The following is a 17,078-nucleotide window of genomic DNA, read 5'->3' on the forward strand; positions in this document are numbered from 1 at the left end:
ACACTGCTAGAAAGGGTTGTGGAAGCAGATGTAGTAATAACTTCCAAAGCACAATTGGTTAAATACTTGAAATGGAAAAATTTGTTGGGCTTGGGGGAAAGAGCAGAGAGTGGGACCAGTTGGACAGCTCTCTCAAAGAGACAACGTGGGCACAATGCATCGAATTGCCTATTTTTGTGCTGCATCATTCTCTGATACTATTATTTGTGAATATTAATTCATTTGTTCTCACATCATAGGTATGAGAGAAGATAGAAGGATACTCACAAATAACTCTCAAATAGCAATAATTTAATCAAAACAGAATTACCTGGAAAAACTCAGCAGGTCCGGCAGCATCGGCGGAGAAGAAAAGAGTTGACGTTTCGAGTCCTCATGACCCTTCGACAACTCTTTTCTTCTCCGCCGATGCTGCCGGACCTGCTGAGTTTTTCCAGGTAATTCTGTTTTTGTTTTGGATTTCCAGCATCCGCAGTTTTTTTGTTTTTAATAATTTAATCAAGTCATATTGAGAGGATAGTCATTAAGTTCTCAAATTGAATGGTTTATGACAGTTTTCTGAAATTAAAGGCTCCATTACAACCTTAAAAGCCATGTATCTGTAACATTTAATTTGTAAGAAGAGTTTATCTAATTTTTTGTGCCAAGAAACTTTGAATTCTGAAGGTTAATCTGCCTTGATAAGTGGGGTCATTTATGTTAAAAGGATCAACATTGTGTCATAATTACAATAGGTTTATTGAGGTTTAATTTCACATTTGTTTTTTGTAACTTCTATGACCAATCTTGTAATATAAAACAAGTATTCTCAGTATTTGTCAACAAAAAATTAGGAATATTCCAGTATATAATTATTGGTCTTCACTAGTTTGTTTTTGTTTGAGTTTCTATAAATGCTGCATATAAAAGGCATTTTTAAAAACTTATTCGGTCTAAGTTCTATACACTGATAAATAAATTGGGAATGACTAACAATGTGGTTATTTTTGAGCAACTGATAATCCTATGGTCTTTATTTGATGACACTCAAATCTGCAGACATATTTGTGAAACATTTTAGCAGTTCTTACATCAGGTTTACAGTCACAGTTAGTTTTGTTAATAAACTAGTTAGGCCTCAGTGGAGTATTGTGTACAGTTCTTGGCGCCACACTATAGGAAGTATGTGAACATATTGAATAGTGCAGAAGAGGTTTACAAAAATGGTTCCAGGGATCAGAAATTTCAGTTTGGAAGTTAGATTGGAGAGGCTGTAATAGTTCTTTTTGGAGAGTTGAAGTTAACAGGAGAATTGACAGAGGTGTTCAAAATCATGAGGGGGCTGGATAGAGTAGATAGGAAGAAAGCATTCTCGCTCGTAAAAGAATCAAGAACGAGAGGGCACAGATTTAAAGTGATTTTCAAAGAAGCAAATGTGATGTGAGAAAAAACTTTTTCACACAACAAGTAGTTCAAGTCTGGAATGCACTGCCTGGAAGTGTGGTTGAGGCAGGTTCAATCGAGACATTCAAGGGGCCATTAGATGATTATTTGAATAGAAACAGTGTGCAAGAGTACGGGAAAAGGCAGGAGAATGGCACTAATTCATAATGATCATTTGGAGAGCTGGTGCAGACGTGATGGGCCGAATGGCCTCTTTCTGCACCATAACATTCCCTGATTCTGTGAAATAAGGAAGAGAAAAACTTAACCCAGTGTTTCTTATTGTGCAGGAAGCCCACTTTTTAAAAAATTCATTCATGGAATGTGGGTGTCATTGGCTAGGCCAGCATTTATTGTCCATCCCTAGATGCCCTTGAGAAGGCGGTGGTGAGCTGCCTTCTTGAACTGCTTCAATCCATGTGGTGTAGGTACATCCACAGTGCTGGTAGGGAGGGAGTTCCAGGATTTTGACTCAGTGACAGTAAAGGAAAAGCGATATATTTCCAAGTCGGGGTGGTGAATGGCTTGGAGGGGAACTTGCAGGTGGTGGTGTTCCTATCTATTTGCTGCCCTTGTCCTTCAAGATGGTGGTGGTCATGGATTTAGAAGGTGCTAAGGAGCCTTGGAGAATTCCTGCAGTGCATCCTGTAGATGGTACACACTGCTGCCATTGTGCATCAGTGGTGGAGAGAGTGAATGTTTGTGGATGTGGTGACAATCAATGTGGCTGCTGCGTCCTGGACAGTATCAATCTTGAGAGTTGTGGGAGCTGCACTCATCCAGGCAAGTGCCATGGAGTATTCCATCACACTCCTGGCTTGTGCCTTGTAGATGGTGGACAGGCTTTGGTGAGTCAGGAGGTGAGTTATCCTTCGCAGGATTCCTAGCCTCTGACCTGTTCTTGTAGCCACAGTATTTATATGGCTGATCCAGTTCAGTTTCTGGCCAATGAAAACCCCCCAGGATGTTGATAGTGGGGGATTCAGTGATGATAATGCCATAGTACATCAAGGGACGATGGTTGGATTCTCTCTTGTTGGAGATGGTCATTGCCTGACGCTTGTGTGGCCTGAATGTTACTTGCCACTAGTCAGCCCAAGCCTGGATATTGTCCAGGTCTTGCTGCATTTAGACATGGGCAGCTTCAGTAGTTGAGGGGTCGCGAATGGTGCTGAACATTGTGCAATTATTAGCAAACATCCCCACTTCTGACCTTATGATAGAAGGAAGGTCATTGATGAGGCAGTTGAAGTTGGTTTGGCCGAGGACATTACCCTGAGGAACTCCTGAGTGATGTCCTGGAGCTGAGATGACTGACCTCCAACAACCACAAACGCCTTCCTTTATGCGGTATGGCTCCAACCAGTGGAGAGCTACCCCCCCGCCCCCGATTTCCATTGACTCCAGTTTTGCTAGGGTTCTTTGATGCCACACTCAGTCAAATGCGGCCTTGATGTCAAGGGCAGTCACTCTCACCTCACCTCTGGAGTTCAGCTCTTCTGTCCATGTTTGAACCAAGGCTGTAATGAGGTCAGGAGCTGAGTGGCCCTGGCGGAACCCAAACTGGGCATCAGTGAGCAGATTATTGCTAAGCAAGTGCTGCTTAACAGCACTGTTGATGACCTGTTCCATTACTTTACCGATGATCGAGAGTAGGCTGATGGGACGGTAATTGGCCAGATTGGATTTGTACTGGTTTTTGTGTATAGTACATACCTGGACAATTTTCCAGATAGCCGGGTAGATGACAGTGTTGTGGTACAGCTTGGCTAGGGGCACGGCAAGTTCTGGAGCACAAGGCTCCAGTGCTATTGCCGGAATATTGTCAGAGCCCAGAGCCTTTGCACTATTCAGTGCGTTCAGCCGTTTTTCCATATCTCGTAGAGTGAATTGAATTGGCTGAAGACTGGCATCTGTGATGCTGGGGACCTCCGGAGGAGCCAGGGATGGATCATCCACTTGGCACTTCTAGCTGAAGATTGTAGCAAATGCTTCAGCCTTATCTTTTGCACTTATGTGCTGGGCCCCCCCTTCATTGAGGGTGGGGATATTTGTGCAGCTTCCTCCTCCAGTGAGTTGATTAATTGTCTACCACCATTCATGGCTGGATGTGGCAGGACTGCAGAGCTTAGATCTGATCCGTTGGTTGTGGGAACACTTAGGTCTGCCTATCACTTGCTGCTTATGCTGCTTGACATGGAAGTAGTCCTGTGTTATAGCTTCAGCAGGTTGGCACCTTATTTTTAGGTATGCCTGGTGTTGCACCTGCACTCTTCCTTGAACCAGGGTTGATTCCCTGGCTTGATGCTTATGGTACAGTGGGAGATATGCTGGGCCATGAGGTTACATATTATGTTCGAATACAATGCTGCTGTTGATGGTCCACAGTGCCTCATGGATGCCCAGTCTTGAGTTACTAGATATGTTCAAAATCTATCCCATTTAGCATGGTAGTAGTGCCACACATCGTGAAGGAGGATATCCTCAACGTGAAGATGGGACTTCGTCTCCACAACGACTGTGCGATCACTCGTACCGATACTGTCATGAACAGATGCACCTGCAGCAGGCAGGTTGCTGAGGATGAGGTCAAGTATGTTTTTCACACTTGTTGGTTCCCTCACTTGCTGCAGACCCAGTCTAGCAGCTATGTCATTTAGGACTCAGCCAGCTTGGTCAGTAGTGGTGTTCCCGAGCCACACTTGGTGATGGGCATCAAAGTCCCCCACCCAGCACATTCTGCACCCTACCCACCCACAGTGCTTCTTCAAAGTGGTGTTCAGCATAGCGGAGTACTGATTCATCAGCTGAGGGAGGGCGGTAGATGGTAATCAGCAAGAGGTTTCCTTGCCCATGTTTGACCTGATGCCATGAGACTTCATGGGGTCTGGAGTCGATGTTGGGAACTCCCAAAGCAACCCCCTCCTGACTGTATACTACTGTTCCACCACCTCTGCTGGGTCTGTCCTGCCTGTGGGGCAGGGGTGGTGATGGTGGTGTGACATTATCTGTAAGATATGATTCCGTGAGGATGATTATGTCTGTGCTTGACTAGTCTGTAAGACAGCTCTGCCAATTTTGACACTAGCCCCCAGGTGTTCGTAGACAGGGCTGAGCTCGCTGCAGTCATTTCCAGTGCCTAGGTTGATGCTGGCTGGTCCATCCGATTTCATTCCATTATTGAGACTTTGTAGCGATTTGATACAACTGGCCATTTCAGACGGCATTTAAGAGTTAATCACATTGCTGTGGGTCTGGAGTCACATATAAGGAGAGCAGATTTCCTTCCCTAAATGACATTGGTGAACCAGATGAATTTGTACAACAATCAACAATGGTTTCATGGTCAATATTAGACTTTTAATTCCACCAGCTGCTGTGGCGGGATTTGAAGCCAGAGCATTACCTTGAGTCTCTGGATTACTAGTTCAGTGACAATACCACTACACCATCACCACCCCCTAATGTTCCTATCGTTGGAAAGTGTAATTTATATGGACAAAGTATAGCTTTTTTCCCATCTAACACTTAACACATTGTTATGGAAAAATAACTTATAAACCTGACTCCAACCTTTGATTTTTGTCTTGACCTTGAACATAGTTCTTCTGTGCCATAGTTCTTCATTAAATTGTCTCCATCAGATAATTCTTCTTTTGATGGATCAATTCCACGCATCTTCATCAGTTCTGCTTGCAAACTATCAAACTTGGACTTAAACCATTGATGTGCTCCTTCCAGGTTAGCACTGACCTGCAAATAACAACACAGGCAGCAATACTTGCCTTTTACTGCAAATTGAAGACATTTCTTTATGTAATGTGCCTGCACATAGTGTTCACATTCCCAGATAACTACATTCACAACAGGAACTACTTTTGTAGTATTCCCTGTGATTCAGTGGATAAATGCACCGCAATACATACAAACCAAGAATACCCTAGGTTCTATCCCTGGTGTATTACGAGTTGGCTGCTAACAGCTGGATAACTGTGGGGAGTACTACAATTGGACTCACTAGCCCAACGCTTTTAGAGGTGAGAACCAGTCAGGATTCCTCCCCTCAATCACTATTCAGTGACACTCTGCTGGAATGTTACAGATCAACAACTGACAAATTGAATTGAGCCAAACAGTAAGGCCTGCCATTAGTCACTATCGAGGCACACATATGAATAAAGGTCACTTATTCAAATTATTGAACAGCTGCCAGCTCCTGTGGAACCATTCCCCAATATGATTCAGTGCTTTCAGGTTAGGAGAAAACTGGGACAAAAGCTTTTGTTCATAAAGAATATAACATAAGTCCATATTAATTTGTTGTAATTAAAACAGGGTTTTCAGTTACAGTCAGTAATCAATTTTATTCGAGAGTAGAAATAATTGAGCAGTGTTTATTTGTAAAGTTTTTCTTCAATACCTGGATATAAGTTAAAAGCTTTGAGCAAAAACTTCTCCTGAAAGATTGGAAAACTAAAAGTAAAAATAATCTCTAATCAAATTAAATATTGAGAAGTCATTGTTTTTGATCCTCACTCCAAACTTTGCTCCCTAGCTACCAACTCCATCCCTCTCCCTGACAACAATCTGAGATTAAACTAGCTGTTTGCAACCTTGGTGTCACATTTGACCCAGAGATGAATTTCCTACATCATTTTCGCACCATCACTAAGGCCACCTGTTTCTACCTCCGTAACATTGTGCAACTTTGCCCTTTGCTGTTGAAACCTTCATTCATGGCTTTGTTAAGACCTCTCAACTTGACTATTCTAATCCACTCCTGGCTGGTCTCCCACATTCTACCATCTGGAAACTTGAGGTCACCCAGAACTTAACTTATATATAAAAAATGTATTTTCATCACTATGGAAGTGGTTACACATGGGCAGAGAGAGGGACAGGAAATCAACCTTCTCGACTTGCATCAAGTCAGGTTCACCTATTACCTCTTTGCTTGCTGACCAATATTGGCTCCCAGTCAAGCAATGTCCTCATTTTCCAATTCTTATCCTTTATCCAATTCTTTACAAATTCTTCCATGGTCTTGCCCCTTATTTCTGTAATTTCCTGAAGACCCTCAATCCTCCTTTAATTCCGTCCCCTTAAGTATTCCTGATTTTAATCTCTCCTTCACTGCTGGCCGCAGCTTCAGTTGTCAAGGACCTGAGCTCTGAAATACCCCCCTCCAACTCTCTGCATCTCTATCTCACCTTCCTCCTTTAAAACACTCCTCAAAACCTACCTCTTTGACCAAGCTTTTGGTCATGAGACCTAATAATTCCTTGTTTGGCTTGGTATCATATCTTGTTTCACAATGCTCCTGTGAAGCGCCTTGGGGGTGTTTTATTACAGCAACGATGCTATATAAATTGTTTTGGAATTAAGACTAAATAAACCGAACTGATCTGGGGAAAAAAATTACCAACTGACAGTTAATTTAAATATTGCTGAAAAGAGAAACTTGTTGGCAAAGCTTTTAGTCTTGCACTCATCAAGACAAATACAAGAAAGCCCCATTTCAAATGCTCACAACAATTCATACTACAGGAAAAAGGGTGTTGATTGATGGTAATTCAAAAAAGCTGCAAGGAAGCTGCAAGGCTTGAACATATTCCTAAAGGCAAAATACTGCAGATGCTGGAAATCTGAAACAAAAACAAAGAATGCTGGAAAAACTCAGCAGGTCTGACAGCTCCTGTGGGGAGAAAGACAGAGTTAAAGTTTCGAGGCAGTATGACTTTTCTTCAGAGCTCTGAAGAGTCATATGGACTCGAAACATTAACGCTGTCTTTCTCTCCACAGATGCTGTCAGACCTGCTGAGTTTTCCCAGCATTTTTTGTTTTTGTGTTGAACATTTCCTTTTGTTTGCAGAGAACGGGTCCCTGTGTATGAATGTATGTTGATTCTAGCAAGAATAAATAACTCATTTAATGAGCTTGGCTGTTTATCTTAAATTGGTTGCTAGTCTAGTATTAGCACACGCAGGATTGTTCAGTAAATGCTGCCCAATTGAGGAATCACGTCTAACAGTAGACATCTGGTTTTGGATTTTGAAAGTGTGGGCTGGTTGAAGAAAGTTCATTTAGATTAATTTCAACAGGGGAGCAGTTTAAAAGAGAAGGAATGCTTGGAGTGAATAGCTTCAGTACATGTTTTATTTTTATGCTTCCTTCTCGTACAGAGAGCCAGCACAGACATCAAGGGCCAAATGACCTCCTCCTGAGTTATAATGATTCTATTGTTCTATTTGTTTTTTTGAGAAACGTATCTTTTTATTATGTATCTTTCCCTCCTTTGAATAACCGCAATTTGAGTCTTCACTCAGGGCCAGATCTGCTATGATAACACTGATTTGAACAGCAGCCCATGTGCATCGCAATTGATTCAATTTATTTATAGAAATCTGTACAATTGGCTGATCGAAATTCTGATCAGATCCTGATGCCAGAATTAGATTGCCATTCACAATAGATTTTACCATCACCTTGAATGTAGAAGGGCAGAGCTGCTGTTGGTTTAACATTATATTGTTTTATTAAGATATTAGATGGGAGAATATAATTGCACAATTTTGATATGCAGCATTGTGATAATGCAGCATCATTTAGCAATTCTGAACCTTGGGGTAAAGACAGCAAAACTATGACACAATGTTCGTAAGATAAACAAGATGTATTTTATCAATGTAGGACAAAGGATACAAAATAAATATCTCATGGATCACATTCTCCTACCTGTTGCGACTCCAAACTAGCTTCCTTCAGTTTCTGCTCAGTTATCTCTTTGCAAGTTTGCAGACTTTTTACCTTTGCCTCAAGAGCCTAGCAGCAAGAAAAACATTTTTCTGCTTGTTAAAATTCAGAATTTCATAACCATTCTATGTGAACCAAGTTTAACAAAAGCAATGCAATATTAATCTCTTAAACCGAGAATCCAAATCCTTAATATTGTGTGATCTAGTGACAAATTCTGCAAGATTAATAATGGTGACAGAAATCAAAGCAGTAGAACAGACTGTACTACAGTGTTTTAGATTTCCAGTATCCGCAGTTTTTTTGTTTTATATATATATGTACTACAGTGAGCTTTTGAACCCTATTACAGAATTCTTAGAAACCTTAGGGATTAACATTGAATTCTGAAAAAATAAATCCACAGAGCCTTCTCAGAGAGAGCCACCATCAACGTTGATATCACAGATGTCAATAAAACTGGCCTGAAGGATTAGATAAATAGCTTATTTTATTTGTGAAACTAGTCAAGTAGCCTGCAGAGACAATTCTTACAAAAACATGGAAGCCAGGTTTATGGGTCTAGCTATAGTTAACAAGTTAAAAATGTTGAGTTGAGAACAGGTCAGGATGTCCTAACCTCATCAGAACATACAAAAAAACCCCATAATTTCTGACATACCTACCAAAATTGATTGGCAAATTGGAAGAGACTTGCATGGCCCCTTCAAACTCTTCTTTACTGGAAATTAAGGGTTGAATTAAAAAGGGGATCTGGAAGCGAAGTTTAAAATATAAAAGGGCCATCCTTTCTCTGCATGTCATTGCCCTCTTCCTAAACCCAGCATAATAAATTGCAGTATGTGGCTTACGGGGATGGGCGAGTGTCCAAAATATGCTCATGGGTGTGATATTGATATGTAAAGTAGAGATTATCCCTAACCTTAGAAAATCTGGGGGCTCAGGGGTTTTGGGTGGGCATATTTCAGAACTTCAGAACTCAGTTATTTAAACTGAGGTCCAATCTGGCTGTTCCAGTGGTTAAGGTGGATATTAACAACCTTATGACACTTTTCGAAGAAGAGCAATGGGACCTTTTTATATATTTGATAACATTTTACCATCACTCTACACTATAACAAATGAACTGGTTATTCATCTCATCGTTTGTGGGACGTTGCCCTGGGCAAAAGGTAATTTCCTTGTATGTGGAACATTTTTGAAATATCCTAAGACGTTATATAAATGTAAGTTAATTCTTTTTTAACTAGTTAATAATAGTCCCGATTGAGTCAGTGTTAGTAAATGGATATAGTTTAAGTAAGTCATTTGGTATCTGTGGGTGTTGGGAATAAGTTTTAGCTTTAAAGTTTAAGTTTGATTTGTATTTCTGTATCTGTGTGTTAAGAAAAGTCAAATGGAGTTTTAGTTTCACTTTAGAGGGTGCTTGCATTTCTAATGAGGAGTTTTACGACCCCTAAAGAGAAGGTAAACATACAAGGGTAGAAGGATTGGACTGTTGCCTAGCAACAGGGGCCCAGAGAGGCAGTTCCCTGACACTGACACACACACACACACACACACACACACACACAAGAGAAAGAACAGTTGTTTTGGAAGCTGTTTGGGTGCAGTTGGTTCTGAAAGTTGCCGCCAGGAGAGATTGGAGCAAAAGGGACAGATAGCCAATTCCAAGCTAAAAAAAAAATCCAGAGGAGTAGAAGAGGGGAAAATCTGAAGAATACTTTCTAGTCAAAGGAAGGACAGGAACCTGGGAAAAGGTCCTGTTAAGTGACGGGCAGAGAGAAAGGCTCCATGCTTCAGATTTAAAGAGACAAAATCTACAGAAAGCAGATTTAAAGTGAGAACAGCTTGCAACAGGCAACAAGGTCTAAAGAGACAATTGAAGGTCGGTAACCTTTTGCTATGGGAATGTGAAGCAGTGGTGTATCGTTGATGGCTCAGTCAGAGAGAAAGTATGTGTAGAAGATAGCTTGAATGCATGTGGTGACCCAGGGAAGAGGAAGATCAGAAGGAGAGTTTGATGGAGATGAACTTTTGTGGAAGGCATCTGAGAGAAAGCATTGGTATGGGAGAAGATTCCAAGGCGAAGTCTTGGAGAGTGGGAATCCTCGTGTGAAGGACGGAATTCAGTGAGACTGGTTGGATCACGGTGTGACAAGCTTCTGGGGGGAGTTGAGGAGAGATCCATAGTATCTAGTTGAGGTGGCATCTGTCACTTGGTTTTAAAGTGTGGTGTGTCTGACCACAGGGTGCCATAGATTTACACAGACTGTGTTCTTACTGTGTACATTAGAGTATAAGATATATATCTTATATGTATCTTGGAGGATAGCAGATGTGGGATCAGCACCTTTGAGACATTGGACACAAGTGCACTACAGAGAAGGCAGGAGGCAAGGATAGCGCAGATGCCAGTTCATTGGAGGGCAAAGCCATATGTGAGTTCTGATGAAGAGGACTCAAATGATGACTTCAATGGGCTAGGTTATAGAAGATGGTTGATGGCTTTAATTGAGACCAGTAACAATATTTTTTAAAAATCTGAAAGAATGAAGCCACATGATTCCAAGATTTAAAACAGAAGAACATTTGCCATGAAAGAGTCAAACAAAGCAAACACTAATTACTATCTAAGGTTATCTCCTATACTTTAAAACCCAGAATCACCTTAAGTCAAACATGAATTAACAGGCAAATTGCAGTCAACCATAAACTATAAATTACAGATGGCAAATACAACAAAAACAGATCTGACAAATTGGCTCAACAGTCCACTAAGCATATATGTCATCATTCTCAGTCACGAAGTCCCTCAGATCTCTGTCCGCCTCACAAGAATTTCTGCTTCTTCTCGGATTTAGCCTGATCCCCAGCTGGCAGCAGCACACAAACATCCTAAGTTCCAAGGGCAAGGTCTTCACCAAACCCATCTGCAACTCTGCTTATGACGGTCTGGATGGCATAGATCCACCAATGTTATCTTCAAATCACAGAGCCAGCTGTAGCAATTTTATCTTTGCTTATTCTCAGTTTCTGGATCTAGCCTCTGGCTTCTTCAGGCTGCCTGTACTGCACCATTAGACTCATTATCTACTCAAGAACATTGAAGGCTCTCTGCATCCTATTATATGATTTCAAGCAGTTTTAGTCTCTCTAGAAGTTTTCGTTTCCAATCTCATTTTCAATCTTAGTTTCCTTAGAAACTGGGACAGTCAGTTTCCTTAGAAACGGGGCAATCAGTTTCCTTTCCTGGTTGCCCTTTTCAATTTCCCTTCTCAAGTAGGATCTGTCTCAAAAAATACAAGCTTTGAAACTAAGGATTCCATCATAGTATACACATAAAAATGCTTGGTACATTGGGAAACCTACCAGAAAACCTGCAATCAATCTTAAGGAACATGGAGGTGCCCAACACCAACTTAAGCACAGGGCATTACAGCGTTTGAACTCTATCCTTTCCAGCATGGATTAGGTGTCTAACTCCATCAACATGCTTGTAGGCTCAAACATGATGAAATGTCTACAGCCAATGTCTCAGCTTCCACTATAGCACAAGCAGTTTCCAATAAAAGTCCAAGTGCTGCAGTGGAAACTCAGACTGATGTCAAGCAAGGTCAGCTTGTTGCAATGCAGGCTCAGACTGCTGATATCATTGCTATAGATACCCATGTTCAAAAAGACTTGAAGCATGTCACAGCAAGCAGAATGTCCAGCAATTGTCATTGAATAGGTTAATAAAATTACTAAGACACCGTCCCAGGGCAGTGGCAGCAGCTCCATTCTCCAAGTCATGCTTGATTCCAAGAGAAAGGCCTAGTAATACATCCATATCTGGAACAACTGATTTGTGCTGAAGCCTTGAAGTTAGCAAAAAGTATTTCACACTAGCCATACCTTGTAGACTTTTGAAATTTGAAAAATTATGGAAGCACCATAAAACGTGTCGAATTGGAGAAACTGCCAGGAAAAACTAACCAGCAACTAACCTATTGATATAGATGACGATCCCTATAAATGGTATTGGTAGGGGCTCCTTCCTACAGCTTACCACACATTCAGCTGTCTGATGTTAAGGAGAGGATGTTGGTTGGAATGTGGAACTTCAAAATGGCAGCAATGTCATCAAATCAGTGTTCCACGTTGATTGGCATCACGATCTGCAATCTTCAGGCAGATGATAAGTGTGCACAATGTAACACCTTTATCAAAATGGTGACCTACACACTTCGCAACAGAAATGTGCATGCACTATATGCTCCACTTTAGATCCCTAACAGCACTCGTAGCGCTCCCAAAAAATGTTACCTCACTCAGTTTCTCACTCATGATGTTTACATTAGTTCTATATGGAAACAACAGTTGAACTTTGAAGCCAACTGGTGCTTCATTAACTGAAAATTGTCAAGACTAATTCCTTACACCTATGAGATAGAGATCATAATTGCTACTAGCTATGAGATGGTGTTACTTCATACTAATTATTACTTTTTTAAAGAAACAAGTTGAATTTTGAAAGCAAATAAGCTTCGAGGAACAGTTAAGAAGAAAAACAGAAAAAAAAGAGGACCACAATTTCCTTGAAATCTCACTCTAGATGCAGCCCGTAGCCATCAGTGACTCCATTCCTTGCCAACTCCAACAGAAAGGGCGGAGAAAAGATTGAGAAACAGAAAAGGACAGAACGAAAGCAAAAAGTCAAATAAGGAACAGGGAAGAAGATCCAACAAGAAAGATAAAAAGACAGAAGAGTCGGGATAAAGAGAGAGAAACAGCAACATGAACAGAGTGGAGACAAGACATGTTCTCCAGCTAACAATGTGTGATGCGATGGTAAATCAACAATTTTTTTTAATTTAACAAAAAAGTACAAGGTTCAAAAATATTCTGCTAATAATGAAGTAACAAAGGGCTGGATTTCACACTCCCCAGTCGGCGGGTTTGAATGCAGAGGAGGTATGTAAAATCCAGTGGGTGACCTTTCCGCCGCCGGCTCACCCACCCTGGCCTGTCTGAAATTTTACTGGAAAGGTGTCGGTCAGCCCACCCGTCCTTTGGCCTATTGAAGCTCTTAAGTGGTTAATTAAGGCCTTCAGTTTGCCACCGCCGGATTTTACCTATGATGGGGAGAGTTCCACATCTTGCAGGAAGCCCAACAAGGGGCTTAGCTGCGCGGGCTGATGTCAGGAAGGGGGGGGAAAGGAAAGACCACCTTTGTGGACCCTCTGAGCCCATCTGCCCCAAACCCCTTCCCGCCAAGTCATTCCCCCTTTTGCCCTCCCCAGTGGTCTTTTGAGCCCGGTACCCCACACCTTCACCACCTGACTTTGGACTTGTGTGTGCTCCTTGCATAGTGGGTCATCTTGTAGTCCCAGCACTGGCCAGTGCTCCCACTGGTGCCGTGGGGATTAGAGTTGCTAGCCAATCAGATTGGCTGGCAGCTCTGTAAGGCAGGACTTCCTCCCAAGAAGTCTTGCCTTAAATCAATTAACACTGCTCCCAACATTAAATTGCTGCAGGACAGCCGTCGGGATTGTGCGCGGGCTCTCCCTTAAGACTTTTTAGCTGGCAAAGTTCGGGGGGGGGGGGCGGTGGTGTGGTGAGGGTTGATGGTGGGAGGCAGGGACCATGGTGCCCCCCCTAGTGTTATGCAGTATCAAGTAAAAGCATACTATAGTGATGAATTAGAAAGAAGCAAAACAATGCATTAATTATGTTGGCCCATTAGCAACAATCAGCAAATGACAGGTTTTCTGTAGATATTGATATTTCTTCATTTTGGAACTGGTTTTATTTAGAAAAAATATAAACATGTAGATGCTAAGTAAAGTCAAACCTTGGAAGTGCAATTTTGGGTGAATATGCAATTTCAACATTACAGCAAGGGGAAATTCAACATCAACAGGGGCACAAAGTAGTGGATGGTGTATTGGCCTCCCATTATACACCCCCACCCAATTTTTCTTTGCCTCTCAAAGTAGTCCATCATATAAATGTAAATCTTCCTTTTTAACAGCTCAAATACTATTTCGCAAAAAACATTCAACATTGCTGAAAACATTTTTTAATAAAAGCGTGGATACAGAAGACATCCCACCTGACACCTACTCTTCAGCTCTTGACTTAACTTATGCTCCTTCTTCAACTGGAGTTCTTGCTGTTTGTGGAGGGATGCTGCTTCATGCTGACTCTTTGCCACATTTTGAAGTTCTTCTTGTAGACTCTGCATCTCTGTTATAAACTTCTGAATCATCTGAGCCTACAGAAAAAGAAACAACCAAAATATAGCAACAGTAAGAGCAACAAAATAAAAAAAAGTCCAACCCTTCAGTAAAAGTGAAATTATTTAAATATTATCCACCAATCTAGAAGGCTGAAACTGGCAGTTGAACATTCACCATTTTTCCGCTTCCCAGATGCAGCTACAATAATGCTCAAGAAGCACCCCCACCTTGCCACAATTTTACAAGTGACAGAAGAGGTGTCAGGTGAGTCACCTGTCAGTAGCCCTACTGAGGCCCTTAAGTGGGCAATTAATATCCGATTAAGGACCTCATCCCACTTCCACTTCCCGGGCCCCCATACCAAGCAGATGCCCCATCACCCACCCCTGACCCCAGACTTGCGTTCTTGCATCTACTCTTCCCCCCCACCCACCCTCTTGAACATGCTCTCTCCACCTCTCTCACTGGGGTCTGTTAACCCAGTCTTGGCAAGGTCCTGAACTTACTCGGGTTTGGAGGAATCATTCCTCCCGGGCCTCCTGCAATACTGGCAGTAGCCACCGATCCTAGTGTGGCACAGAGCTGCCGGTCTCCAATTGGCCGGTGGTGCTGAGGCTGAATTTCCTCCTGGAGATGGATGGAAGCCCCGCCTCACGCTAATTAAAGGGTTATCGCTGAAAAACTTAAAGCGGGGCATGCCGGCCAAGTGGAGGTAGGCTCACCCTGAAATTGACACTGGGGTGCAGAGAGCAGTGTATAATCCAGCATGGAGTTTTATGCATAGCTAAATAAATTATGAGGCAAATATCATTTAATACAGATAAATAATGTTCATATTTTTATCTATGTACAGACCTGCTCATAGTTCTTTTTCTGATACATTGCTTTTATTGTCTCGATCCGTTTTAAGTCGGCTTCAAATTCCTGAGCAAGAAGCACAGCTTGTCAGAGGCCATGGAAGTTACCTTATTTTCCATTTTCATTATTGTTTAATCTCTTAACAATCAAATATATTAAATTTCATTAAATTCTGTAAACTAATTAGCTTGCAATCTATCATAACTAAAAAAAACCTTAGTTTCCGGAATGATTTAAATAAAATACGTGATTTATTGAACGACATAATGGAAATGACTGCAACAGTTTATTCATAGCCGAATCGGTACTTACCTCTTGATTTGGGATGTAATTTTATACAGTAATTTTGAGGAAATAATGGAGAAGTTAAGGAAGTCTGAGAAAAAATTATCCACTAAAGTCATTTTTTGTGGTAACCAAACATACTGTAGCCACATTATAACTAACATAATGGGCTGAATTTTCTTAGGATTGCACAGTGCGATAGCAGGCGGGTAAAACGGAGTCCTACCCACTGATGAAAATAGTGGGTTTTCATGCTGTATCTTCCCGAGCCCACTTCAATATATATTCATTCCTGCGAAAAGCGTTGCTTCCATGACGGGCGGGCTCTCATTCGCCTGCTCGCCATTGTCCCACTGTTGAATCACGCCGGCCACCATCCCTTTAAAAGGCAGCCGCCAGCAAAGCGCTCATCGCCACCAGCTCACCACCGCTGCCTGGGAGACATGGCCTGCTAAGGCAAAAAGACTGCAGACTCCCGCTTCAACGGCGGGTCCCTCGAGCGACTGCTGGATGCTGTGGAGACCCGCCGGGATGTGCTCTATCCCAGCTCTGGCTGCAGGATGGGTAGCAATGTCACCAACCCGGCTTGGGAGGCGGTGGCAGCGGTCGTCGGCGCCAACGCCCTCCAGAAGAGGACCACCAGTGCCGCAAAAGGATGAATGATCTCCTCCATTCTACCAAGGTAATTCATTCTTTTCATCACTCCCAACTCACAATTACAAACCCATCACACACCCACAGGGCCCCTCACTCACTGCCAGTGCAAGGGACCTCGCCATTCACTCTTCCACATGCACCATCATGGTCCTCATCCCACCCATGGGACCACTCAACACCCACACAGGCCAGACATGATTATCATCTGGCCCAGCAGGCGTCCTGATACACTCTCCCCATCTCCATCCATGCAGGACAGGCTGGTTCACAACAGGACGGAAAGGTCGCAGACAGGTGGAGGGGTGCCGGAATTCAAAGTTCTCTCAGAATTTGATGATAGATCCATCCAGCTGGCCAGCAATGACCGGGGCCGATTCTGTGCTGACAGTGAGATTGGTGCTGCACTACCAAGTGAGGATCCAATAGTGCAACATCCATCAGATAACCATGCCATGAGTGATGTGTCCTCTCTCACAGGCCACTGCCATGCACTAGTTATCTCTTCTTGCTTTCACAGGCACATCTGGGAAGCAGCAGACGGAGTCCATGACCCAGAACCTTCAAGCAACCTCCAAAGAAACTTCCGAAAAGGAATCTGAAGGTACCCTCCCTGAAGTCCTGTCACAGCACTCACCCAGACCCTCAGAGACACACATGGGGGTACCTAGCTTTGCAGTAGACTTGGGATCACAATCTAGTGAGCACATTGCACTTTCTGATTCACAGCAGCGAAGGCAGGGACTTCCCTCGTCCTTGGCACTCAGAGGGCTGCTGCAGGCCAGAACGTTGCTGAGTTCGAGTCAGATGACGAGCCTCTGGACTCCGACATGGCACAGTTGCTGGAGCTGCAAAGGCAAGCTCAGGAACATCAGGAAGGGA

General features: G+C 42.6%; 1 protein-coding gene across 1 annotated transcript in view; it reads right to left on the bottom strand.

The window, feature by feature from the left end:
- Window positions 1–4,862: 4,862 nt before the first annotated feature.
- Window positions 4,863–17,078, bottom strand: part of LOC121275400 (coiled-coil domain-containing protein 150-like) — a 41,495-nt gene continuing 29,279 nt past the window's right edge. The window contains exons 9-12 of the mRNA XM_041182955.1: window positions 15,255–15,323; window positions 14,273–14,434; window positions 8,158–8,244; window positions 4,863–5,175 (exon numbers count right to left, since the gene is read on the bottom strand). Of these exons, the coding sequence (XP_041038889.1) occupies window positions 4,951–5,175; window positions 8,158–8,244; window positions 14,273–14,434; window positions 15,255–15,323 (543 nt within the window). The 3' untranslated portion in view covers window positions 4,863–4,950. The remainder of the gene's footprint in view (window positions 5,176–8,157; window positions 8,245–14,272; window positions 14,435–15,254; window positions 15,324–17,078) is intronic.

Source organism: Carcharodon carcharias, chromosome 2 (assembly GCF_017639515.1).
Source record: "Carcharodon carcharias isolate sCarCar2 chromosome 2, sCarCar2.pri, whole genome shotgun sequence".
Classification (NCBI taxonomy): domain Eukaryota; kingdom Metazoa; phylum Chordata; class Chondrichthyes; order Lamniformes; family Lamnidae; genus Carcharodon; species Carcharodon carcharias.